Source organism: Rhinolophus hipposideros, assembly GCF_964194185.1.
Source record: "Rhinolophus hipposideros genome assembly, chromosome: 8".
NCBI lineage: Eukaryota > Metazoa > Chordata > Mammalia > Chiroptera > Rhinolophidae > Rhinolophus > Rhinolophus hipposideros.
Window position 1 is genome coordinate 64828288 of NC_138054.1, and position 12060 is coordinate 64840347.

Sequence of the window (12060 nt, forward strand, 5' to 3'; positions counted from 1 at the left end):
CAGATCATTTATGGAGGCTGGGCACTGAGGGGTTAAACAAAAAATGGGACCAGGGTCCTGCCGTCCAGGTGCTCCTTTGACAGGTGTCCATGGGCAGAGGAAAGGAGCGGGTGGACAGATGGTCAGGCCAGGGTGAGAAAGCAACCCCAAGGCTACCTGGGGTTCATCAAGGCAGACCCAATTTCCTCCCATTTCTCGCTTAAAAGTGCCTACCTGTGATCCTTATTCCACTGCCTTCAAGGCAAAGAGAAGGGCTCCCTCAGCTCTCTATTCTCTGCCTGGTTTGCGTGTTGGTGGGCCTGCCTGTAGCTGGGGCTGGCTGAAGCCAAACTCTTTCCTCCCCTTTGGGGAGCCCTGCTGGACCCAGTGGAGCCTGGCTGCCTCATTCAGCCTGGCTCTGACGCGGGGTCCCCTTCCCCACTGTCCCACCTACCTGAATCTCGGGACCTGACTTCTGTCTTCTCTCTCACTTGCTACCTACTTGACACTGCCTGCACTTGGCCTTGCTTGGGAAAGGGCTGTGGAGTTAAACCAAATTACACTGAGATCTCCACAGGCAGGGTAAGCTATTCCCGCCCCGCCCTTTTCCCCCAACACTCCTCTAAACCTCCAGAAAAGAACAACTAGCTTCTTACTGTAGGCGGAGAGTTGTCTGTCACCATTCTCTGGTAGGAGGCTTGGGTATTGGAAGATAAATGGCCTGACCTCTGCAGTGCCCCTCTCCTGGGGTGGCCGGTGACAGCTGGTTGAGGAGAGAGGGGGAACGGGCCTGGACAAGTTGGCAGGTGTCCCTGTACGCCCAGAGCTGAGAAATAGAGGACTCAGGAGGGGACTCAGTGGGTGGTCCACTAAGGAACAGTCTGACCCTACTTGGTCACATAAACCCCCTAAAGAAATGGGCCCTGACTCTTGCCTGCCTAGAACATCTGATCATTTGCAGAGTGGAACCAGACCAATGGCAGGTTGGGAGCCCAAACGCAGGTCAGTGGTAAAAGTACACAGTAGGGAAAGGCTGGGACTTATGTATGAGTTTGGGAACTGGTACCCTCAAGTTGAGGGGTCTGTGGTCCCCGCAGGATATCCCCAGGGTCCAAAACGACCTTCCTTCCTTGGCTGGAAATGACGGTGGACCCACACGATCAGAGTCAGAGAGCCTTCACAGCGGGTAAGAGGGATTTGAGGAGGCAACTAAGGTCAGGGCAGGAAAGGATGAAGATGAGCAGTAATGCTAGGGCTAGCCACATCAGAGCTTTCCTTACCAGGGCATCTAAGGCCAGGGCAGGGCCTGCAGCGGCTGTTGGGCAGGGACTTGGGGTCTGGGTTGGGGGGTGTCTAGAGAAGACTGAGAAAGGACCTGTAGTCCGGATCTCTGGAGGCAGGTAGCAGATATCAGGCATATCAGCTCCAGGAGTCGGGGCCAGTTACCCTTGGCATCCATAGGCCTCTATGTCCCTTGGTTGCAACTAATGCATTAGGTCTTTCAGCTTCGGGTCATTAATGCTTCTTTTGAAAGTTTCCTCCTTGTTCTTTGCTGGGTTCAGAGGAAGGGGCTGACCTGGAAGCTAGGCAAGGCGAGGGCAAGAGGGGAAGGAGCTGGTACACAGGGGGCTCACCACTCTCTCCTTGTAGACGATGTACTTCAGCCACTTGAAGTCCTGCCACTTGAAGCCAGCGAGGACAAAGAGAGAATCGCGCTCGTATTGCTCGGGCCGCTGCATGGCGCCCTCGGGGTAGGTGATGCGCAGTGTGGTCTTGCTGCCCACATCCTTCTCAAAGCCTTTCACTGGTGCTGAGTTCAGTCTACGGAGAGCAGGCCCAGTCAGAGCCTGCCTGGGGCTCCCTGCATGTGGTCTGTGGGTCTGTGTTTGGGGAAGCACTCTAGTTGACCCCAGAACACCCCAGGTGCGGAGAATGAAAGCTCAGGTCACCTGGTCACCATCTAGCTTTTAGTTCCCAAACCCTCCAACCCAGGGTTCTTCTTGAAGCTTCTGCTCACCTCGTACCCAATTGGCCAGATGGACAGACAGTTCTCACTGGGCTCAGAGACCAGGTTTGGGCTGGGACATGCAGGTGCCCCAGGCACTGCTTTGGGGAACTCACCTGACCACAATGTCATAGTCATCAATTCGTGACCCCAGGGACTTGTTGGCAAGGACCCCTCCATTGCCCACGATGATGCAGCGGCGGCAGCTGAGGCTGAGGGAAGAGAGGCAGAGCCCTCTGAGTGCGGTCCACCACGCCTCCTTCTCCCCGACCCCTTTGGCCCGGCCCCATGCCCTCGGCCATGTGCAGGCTGGGATAAGGAAGAAGACCGATGGGCTTCCGGCAGCCCATCTGAGAGGAGGCCAGAACCATACTGTGGGTAGCGGGGCCACTTGGAACTCTCAGACATCCCTCGTCCCTGCCACTTCTCCAGGAAAATGTGGGTGTGGAAAGGGCTCGGGCACTAGCTCTGGGGAAGTTAGAAGAGGCTCCGGTTAGACGGTTTTCTGGGTTAAAAATTCCCCAAGAGTTAGTGGGGTTTAGACAGCTTTCAGGAGAGGAAAAAGTGGGTTGAGCTTGAGGGCTATGCCAGAAAAGCAAGAACAGAGGAGTGGGACTGGAGGCTCTAGGACTCAGGGCTGGGCTTATATTTGACTCAGAAGCCTCTATGTTCCCAATAGCCACCCGGGATCCCTACTCATTTTGCTCTCCTGCCCCTGCCTATAGGACTTCCCCCATCTAGGCAGTGTTGGCTTCAGAGCTGCCACAGCGTCCTAGATATAAGCCATGGCCCCTTCGGCTGCTCCTACCACCTAGCTCCTCAGTTCCAATGCTCAGCATATCCCGGCCCAGTGTCTTTAGTTCTTACCCTCAGATTCTGCTGTCTGAGGACTGAGATGTCTTGCCAAGTGCTTATAGGGCACAGGGTGCAAGCCCAGCTGGGTGGCCCCACTTTTCTGCTCACCCACCCCAGCGTGAGTACTGTGTGTGCACGCGTGGATACGCTAAATCTGTCATGTCCAAGAAAGGCCAGCTGGCAGCTGAGGGGCGGGAGGCTGGGCAGCAAGTGGCTCACCTGTCCAAGGCAGGGGTCAGGCGGTATTCTTTGGTGACTGACAAGATGGCTTTGATCAGATTGTCTGTAGATAGAGGAGGGAGGTTACTGTTAGAGGGTCACTTAAATTCCCATGCAATGTTTTGCTAATGAACCAATTTGAAGGCACAGGCTGCTGGGGCTAGGGTGGAGGTGGAAGTGGGAGAGGGAGCTCTGGGCACAGATTGGTTGGGACACTGGATGAACTTTCTCCCTGAGAAAGTAGCTGGGGGCAGGAGACTCAGCTGTGGCATGCAGTTTCTTCCCCAGCCCTTCCTTGGCAGTGTATCTGGCTTTGGGAGGCTCTGCTCAGAGACAGAGAACACGTTGTGCTCATCTCTGTGCCCCACCGAGCAGACACGAGACAGCCGAGGAGGAGACAACCAATGATGAAGACTAGACTCGTCCCAGCCAGCTACCCCAGCCTGACCATTCTGCCTCATTTCTGCCCCATACTTCCCCCTCGAACACTGCCAGTGCCTCATCCTATTCTTGCCAGGCTATGTCTACCTCCTTCCCGCCTTACTTCTTCAAGCCCTGCGGCCTGGCATCTGCCCAGCTGCACCCCACTCAGGCGGCCCTCAGCAAGGGCCCCATGACCTCCGTGCTCTCAGATCCCGTGCCCACTAGTCAGACCTCATTCCTCTTGGTCTCTCTCTGGATTCTGCAATGATGATTGGGCTCTTTTCAAACTCTGGTATAATGAGAGCACTATAGTATACAGTGTATATAATATACTGTGTAATGGTATTGGCTTTGGAGTTAAATCTGGCTCTGCTACTTAAGACCTTAGATCAATCACTTTCTTTGCATTTTAGTTTCCTCATCTTTCAATTGATGATGGTAATTCCTATGCTGCATAATTGTTAGAAATATAAAAAAGATACATAAAGATCTAAAGATAAAGTAAGTAAATTGGTACAACCACAGTGGAGATCATCTTAATAATACCAAGTAAAGATGTAGGTGTGTATAGATTGAGATCTTGCAACTCCACTCTTAGGTGGATAGCATTAAAACATTCAGACATTTGTTCAAGGAGACTTCTACAAGAATGTTCATCGCAGAACTGTTTATAACAGCAAAACGTTGGAGGCAATGGAAATGCCCACCAAAGGAAAATAGATTAAATGTGGTACATAGAATACTACACAGCTGTCAAAAACAAAACAAAACAAAACAAAACAAAACAAAACAAAACAAAACAAAACCCAGTGACCTAGAGCTCTATGTACCAACACAGAAAAATCTGAAGAACATAAACAAAAAAAATCAATTTGAAAAGTACACAACGTGGGGGAAAAAAAAAGTATACAACTATATACACGGACACACACACCTTCACACAATACCATTTGTAAAGTTTAAAAACATGCAACAGCAATGCCATTTATTTAATGGATATATACATATATCATAGAAATATATAAACAGACATTGGAATAACATCAAAACCAGGATAATGGACTCCTGGGGAAAGAAGGCCATAGAGTGGGAAGGGCCACGCAGAGCTTTAATTGTATCTCATGCTGTATTTCTTCAGCTGGGTAGTACATGGGTGCTCATAATATTAGTCTTTACACTTTTTTATAAGTCTGAAATATTTCATGTAAAGAAAGGATGCCTCCAAAATTAAAAATAACAGCCTCATAATTTTTTAAAAGACGGGATGGACAACACTGTCAGATGCAGCTGAGAGGTCAAGTTAAGGACTGAAAAGTATCCTTTGGATCTCACGGCGGCACCGAGTGGTCTCACTGTAATGGGTGGGGGGAGGAGAAGATGTTCTTCAGGCGTAAATGGTGAGAAAGAGGAGACAGTAGACACAGTGAATCTTTCTAGAAGTTGAATGAGACCAGGGTAAGGACACAACCTTTAAGGAATGTTTTATACTAAGTGCCTTGCGGTATACTTTATGGTGGGCTGCGGGGAAGGCCACAGCTCCCCTCCTTTTTCCCACCTCCAATTTAACCTCTAAGGAAGAGCACATTGCCACGAATTGGCCAATTGGGTTTTTGTTTTCTAGAAGGGGAACCTTGGCAGAAAGGGCATAAACTTTCAGATGCTCTCTTGCTGGCCCATGGGCAGCTTAACAGAATCAGAGTGTCGAATGAGGATTCATAGAAAAAAGCAGGCTGTCTGGCGACCTGTACCCAGGAAAAAGGAGTTCTTTATATGGTTCAATCCAGCCTGTTATGTCTGTCCTTGAAGGCTTGAGGTCAAAGCTCCATTTACAGAGCATCCTTTTGCCAGCCACTGTCTTCTTTTCAGGGAGAGCTGGGCTGGTCGAGTAGAGGCTTCTTGGATCCCCAGGCCAACAGTTATCTTATTTAATTCTGACTACAACCTATTACAATGGCATTATTCTCTCCTTTTAAGCAATGAAGAAACTAAAGCACAGACAGGTTAAGTGACTTGTCCAAGGTCACGGCTAGGAAAGAGGCGGTACTGGGATCTGATCCTAAAGCCCAAACTCTACCATGCCATGAAATAGTACAGGAACTTGACAAGGAAACAGAACTGTTCAACTATTAGGGATGGGACACTCTTAAATTAGGATGGAACTGCATGGGTGAGGTCCGGAAGGCAATGGAAGAGGATAGTTCTGAGACCGTAGAGGGGAAAGGTTAGCTTTGGACAGGATAGGAAAGAACTGGGGGTGGGGGAGGAACTAGGTTAAGGTGAAAAACATAAGGAGGGGATGATGGAGGAGCCTGTAGTCATTCATCGGGGACGGACTCTACTTCCCCTGGGATTTCCCTCCTCATACCTAGTCATTCATCGGGGATAGGTTCTACTTCCCCTGGGATTTCCCTCCTCATACCCAGTTGTCTAGTGCTCGTGTCTCTGGCACGCGTGTTCTATGATCTCACAGCACCGTGTTCTTCCCTCACCAGAGCCCTTGCTGTCCTGTACTCTAAATCTGTATCTCCAAGAGACTGGAGCTTTCTGAGGAGAGGGGCCATGTCTGTCTACTCCACAGCTGTACACCTAGCCCGGACAAAGTGGTGTGCTCTGAGTGAATAAAGAAGAAAAAAGACAGGAAGGGAAAGAGGGAGAGAAAGTAAGGCATTGTTGAGAGTGGGGAAGAGGGGTAGGTCCCCAGCTTGGGGATTTCTGAGGGTGCAGCCCTGTCCTGAGTGTAGGGAGATACTCTGGGCGATGAGATGTTAACGTAGAATGGGTCAGGGTTTCCAACATACCTTGACCTTTGATCCCGAAAGGCGGCACAAATTCCCGGATCCTAGCCCACTTGCGGAAGGAGTCATCCAGGAACATGGGTGCTGGCTTGGAGAACCTGGAATACAACAGGGCTGTTGAGGATCCCCAAATACAATAGGCTAGAGTAGTGGCTGGCACTTCTGGACATCTGTCGCGACTATGGCTCTGCTGGAAGCCACCTTCCACATGCCAGCACACCCTTCCCACCCCAGCCTGTTCACTGGGTAGCTGCTGTGCACGGTGGGACAGGTCTCATTCAGTGGAGCCTGGGTTTAAAGGAGCAGGCCTGGCCAGTCCTTATATGGCCAGCTGCAGGAGTGGAGAGAAAAGACCTGCTCATCAGGGATCAATATTTCTCAGCTGGCAGCTCTCGGGCCAGTTATCCAGGCAGCATCCATCAAACAGTCACTGCTGCCCACACTGTTCTTGTAATCTGGGAACAGAGATGAGATACTGTCCAGTGGAACTGAAAACCCAAAATACAGCCAGTACAGGGAGATAATTTTGGAGAGAGTCCTGGGAAGTGGACCACCCAGGGTGAGGAGGAAGGAGAATTCATGATGAGAGGGCAAAGCAGGTGAACAGCCCTAGGGGACAGATGTCTGGAAGAGAAGAGTAAAACTGCAGTATCCAGTGGCTCGGAGGCAGGGCTGAGGGGAGGTGCAGACAAGCGGCAGCCTGAGTGCATTTGCTGGCAGAGAGGAGGACAGGGGGAACGCGAAGCTCCTTAGGAGGAGAAAAGCATACGGAGCTCAAGGAGAGGGGGTAATTTTGGCCTGGAGGAAAGATGGGAGGGAAAAGGGGAGAGAAAAAAGGGTGAAGTGATGCTGCATTGAGGAGAAGGGAAAAGGCAAGCTTCATTTTTGGGGGGAAAGCCGAGGAAGAGTGGGCAGGGCAGGGGAGGACAGGACAAAGTCATGGGATGCAGAAGGAAGTGAGGCCAGAGTGAAAAGGTACAGGAGGAACCAAGCTCATCAGAGATGCTTGGACAGCACGACTTCACATGGAACCCGGCACCCTGGTTCTGAGACCTTTCGAGGGCACCTGGCAGCCTGGTACCAGGTAAGTGGTACCTGGTCATCCACTGCGTGCTGAATCTTGCTGTGGGGCCTGCGTAGTGCCCAGGAGCTAGAACTCACTCCTGCCAACATACTCTAACTCAAACATACATTTCTCATTCCCACCATCATTGACATCGTTATAATCACTCTGCTCAGGAGGGATTCCATCAATAATCACTTGGACGTCTACCATTATTAGAGATTTTGAGGGGAACTCGAAAAGGCAGAAACCTTTCAATCCTGCTCCCTTCCCATTACTCAAGCTAGGAAGAAGTTGCCAACACTTGATCGCAGGGGAAGGCCATGCCCGCAGGGCAGCTTTCCTCTGGACTTCTGAGTCAGCCCACTTCCCTGCTGAGTATAAGGGTCACGCAGGTTTCTCATACCTGGTATGTAAAGCGCAAGTGAATGAGTATATGTGACATTACTGCAGAGGCACTGAGCATGCTGGCCGCAGTCCACACGTAACAGCACAGGAAACAAGGTCCCTAGAAAAACCTGCAGCAAGAACGTCTCCTTCTGTGTCAGGACTGAGCTTATAAAAGTTTTACAAAATTTCTCAGTCAGGCTTAGACAGGATTTTATCTGTTTCCCAGTATGTACTGGATGTCATATGCTAATAAAATATCCTAAGGTCTAGCCAAACAGTTTCAACATTTTTTCCTTTTCCTCTCCCTTCCCCCTTTTTTCAGCTGATTAGATAGTTCATTATATTAATTTTGACTTTAAAAAAAAACCCTCTTATTTTTGGTGTCACTTGTAATATGTTAATTTTGGGGGAAAATACAGATAGGCATGTACACACACAATCCATAAGAAATACCCATAATCCTACAACAAAGAGACAATTAACCTTTTGGTATATATATGTACTGATTTTCCTTTTCCCATATTCTTTTTTAGACTGCTCTGTAGACGATTTTTTTCCGCTTTATAAAATCATGAAAGCATTGCTATGCCAATGGACACAACAGAGAGCGGGTCAACTAACTAAAACCATAAACTGCTGCTACCCTGACACAAATCAATTCCCTACTATCAAATATACAAGGATACACAAGTGAAAATACACAAGTGACCAAAAAAGTAGGCGTTGCAGTAGCAGTGTTACAGTCTGGGCGTTTGTGTCCCAGCAAAATCCATCTGTAGACATTTAATCCCTGATGTGAAGGGATTTGGGGATGTGAGCCTCTGGGAAGTAATTGGGTCATGAGGTTGGAGCCTGCAAAAAGGGGACTGTGCCCTTGTAGAAGAGGCCAGAGAGCTAACGAGCTCTAGCTGCCACATGGGGCTCCAAGAAGCCACCATCTACATCCCAGAAGAGGGCACCTGACCACGCTGCCACCATGATCTCAGATTTTCAGGCCCCAGAATAGTGAGAAATAAATTGCTGTTGTTGATAAGCCACCCAATTTATGGTATTTTGTTTCAGTAGCCAAAGCTAAGGCAATAAGTACGTAATGGGGGAAAAAAATTCATGGAAGAGATCATGGCAGAAAGCATTAAATAGGCCTGAGGAGGGTTTCTTAAAAATCTTTGCCTCTAGTGTATAACTTATTTATTGTTTATTCTTCTCTCTCTTCAAACATTTTTCATTTCACCTCATTCCTTTATTGGGCTTTCATATTTTAGATGCTTAATTTGTAGACCCTCTTTATATTCTGTGCAAGTTTGAGCCAGCCCTGCTCTAACATTTCTTTTTGCTAGTTGGGTGTACCTTTGTGCAAAGGCTATTCTTTTCTCCTCCTGTGGATATATTTAAAAAATTTTTTCTTATGGGAAATTTCAAATGTGTACAAAAGTCAAAAACATCAAACAAACAAACAAACAAAACAGTACAGTGAACCCCCACAGACCCATTAGCCAGATCCAGCAATTAGCAACTATGGGCAATTTTGTTCCTTTTATACCCGATCTACTTACTTTCTGTATGGTTTTGGAAAATCCCAGAAATCATGCCCATAAAATATTTCAGCATTAATTTCTAACAGATAAGGATACTTTAAAAAACATAACAAGACCTAGACAACTCCTTTTCAAACCATGATTACACGTAAAACTCTAACTCCAATTTCTTAATAGCAATAAGCATCCAATCAGTTTTCTGATCTTTCCAACTGTCTCATTATTATTGGTATTATGATTTATTTTAATAGTCGGTTTTTATAGATCAAAATGAAAGCATGGCCTACACACTGAATTTGACTGATCTCTACCTATGTCACTTTCAAGTCCATAGGTTTCCTCCTCTTTTCCCCCCCTTTGGCTTTTTCATCTTGGCTCCTGAATCCTTTTGACACACCCCAGTAATTTTAGATAATGTCCTTGCTTTCTAGTATGTAAAGATGTTCCAGGCTCATCTCGTACATTTCTTGCCTCCACCTGGAATCAGTCATTTTCCCAAGGAGCCCTGGTTCCTTTTAATTGGAAATGGTATTTCGAGACCACCATCTGGATGGCTAGGGATACTCCCGTTACTATGGGTTAGACATTGTTTCCAGGACTTTTCGCGGGGACAAAGCCAGGAAATAATTTTTTGAAAAGAAAATACATCATGCATGTATAATGGTATTTCTAATTCCAATTCAGGATTACAAGATTTGTACTTATCTTCTTTTTCATTTTTAATAGCTTTATTGAGATATAATTCACATACCATAAAAGAAATTTACTCACCGTCTTTGATTTTATATTTGTATCTCTTATCTCTTAAGCTGACATCTTTGTCTATAGTGATAGTAACACAATTACTTATTTATTTATCCTTATACATACACATACATATATATAGAAAACATGTATATAATTTTGGAATAACTTTACTGTCATCACTAAGACCAATTTAGTTTCTCTGCAGTTCTTTTTGCCTTAGGGTATACCCCACTAGAGAAGTACAAATAACTTTGCTTTTGCCACTTGAAATAATTCTGCTGAGTTTAATTCATTAACAATACATGGGTTCATTTGTTTAATTTTGCTTTTTAGGGATTGCTTATCCCTCATTTAAACTTAATTTTGTTTTATGATGATATAAAACTTTACATAGTTCCAAATATAAATTCACAAAACAAGATATATTCAGAGGAGTCTTTCATCTCTGTGTGTGACTTCTGTTATTTCTGTTCCATATAGTATTCAATTTTAATAGCTTCTATTGTATCCTTCCCGTGTTTTTGTTTTGATGTAAACAAATACGTAATACAGGTATCCCCATTTCCCTTCTTTATTCAATAAAAAGGTAACATGCCATATACACTGTTTTACCTACTGATTTTTTTCACTCTATAATATACCGTAGTGACCATTCCATAGTAGTATAAAGTTATATACCTGATAATACTCCGTGAAATTATGTACTATATATTATTTAATCAGTCCCCTAGGTTGTTCCCAGTCTTTTGTAAAGTAGGTTCCATCAGAAGTGGTTACAATGAATAACTTCATGTATATGTCTTTTCTAGTTGCCAGCATATCTTTGGAATAGATTCCTAGAAGTGGGTTTGTTGGGTCAAAGGGAAAATGCATATATGTCATGTTCCATTCTGTCCAATTCCCCTCCACAGGGACTGTGCCATTTTACAATACCCACCAGCAACATAGAAAAGTGCCATTTCACTCCCAGCCTCACAGAGTACATTGCTGAACATCTCAATTTTGCCAGTCTGTTAGGAGAAAAATAGTGTCTTAGCATTGTTTTAATTTGCATTTTTAAAAATTGTTGCTGGTGGGAATTGTTTTACATATGGAAGGACCATTTGCAGTTCTTTTTCTGTGAACTTGGTTCATCTCCTGCCCAGTTTCCTAGTTTCCTACAGTTTATTGGTTTTTTCCCTTCTTTTCCTCCCCCTAACTTTATTTTTTGTGTGAGGTGAAGATGAACAATGTGTGATTTGATGCACTTCTGTACTGCAACATGATTACCAACAGAGTATTAGCTAATAATCATCTCTTTTGAAGCTCTTTACATATTAAATATATTAAATATGTAAACCCTTTGAGATACAACTACAAATATTTCTCCTACTTTATTTGTTTGTGGATTTACTTGGCTTATGATGTTTTCTTGCTTTCTTCCTTTCCCCCCCTTTTTTGCAATAGATTTTAAAAAGTATAGTCAAATTTATCAATCTTTTCCCTTATTGTGTCTGGATTTCGAGTCTTACATAGAAAGTTTTTCTTCGTTCCCAGGATCTAGCTCTTTTCTGGCTAGAATCAACCCTTCACTCTCTCTCTAGCCAGGACCCTGTACCCCCTTGTTCCATTGTCTTTTTGTCCCAGCCATTAGACAAAACCCAATCAGAGACTAATCTAAGTCTATACTCTTGTACTTTTTATATTTGAAGTGCTGCGAGCGCACGCACACACACAGACACACGCACACCCATGCACGCACAAGGACTGATGCCACTACGAATTCATGGACTTGGACGTTAGTCGCTCCCTCAGTTTTGCTCAGTCGCTATTCCAAACTTGCTCCACTCTCCATATACATTCTCTATCCTTTCCAACTTTCTCTAAGCAGATGTCTCTTCTAGTTTCACAGACAGACCGAGACCATCAGTCAGGAATGCCTTCAGCTCCTTGCTTCCTTACCCTGTCCCTACGCCCACCAAAGCGATCTCTCCATCACACTGTGGATCCTATTTCTGTTTTTTTCCCCTTAAGCATAATCACGCTCAGATCTCTCCAATTTGAAAACAA

General features: G+C 45.9%; 1 protein-coding gene across 6 annotated transcripts in view; it reads right to left on the reverse strand.

Annotated features, from left to right (window-relative positions):
* ST3GAL3 (ST3 beta-galactoside alpha-2,3-sialyltransferase 3) overlaps positions 1 to 12060 on the reverse strand; it is a 170749-nt gene that overhangs the window by 21836 nt on the left and 136853 nt on the right. For all 6 annotated transcript variants that reach the window (XM_081055715.1, XM_081055716.1, XM_081055712.1 and 3 more), the window contains 4 exons: positions 6280 to 6374; positions 3059 to 3122; positions 2101 to 2196; positions 1614 to 1800 (listed from right to left, as the gene is read on the reverse strand). In XM_081055715.1, the coding sequence (XP_080911841.1) occupies positions 1614 to 1800; positions 2101 to 2196; positions 3059 to 3122; positions 6280 to 6374 (442 nt within the window). The remainder of the gene's footprint in view (positions 1 to 1613; positions 1801 to 2100; positions 2197 to 3058; positions 3123 to 6279; positions 6375 to 12060) is intronic.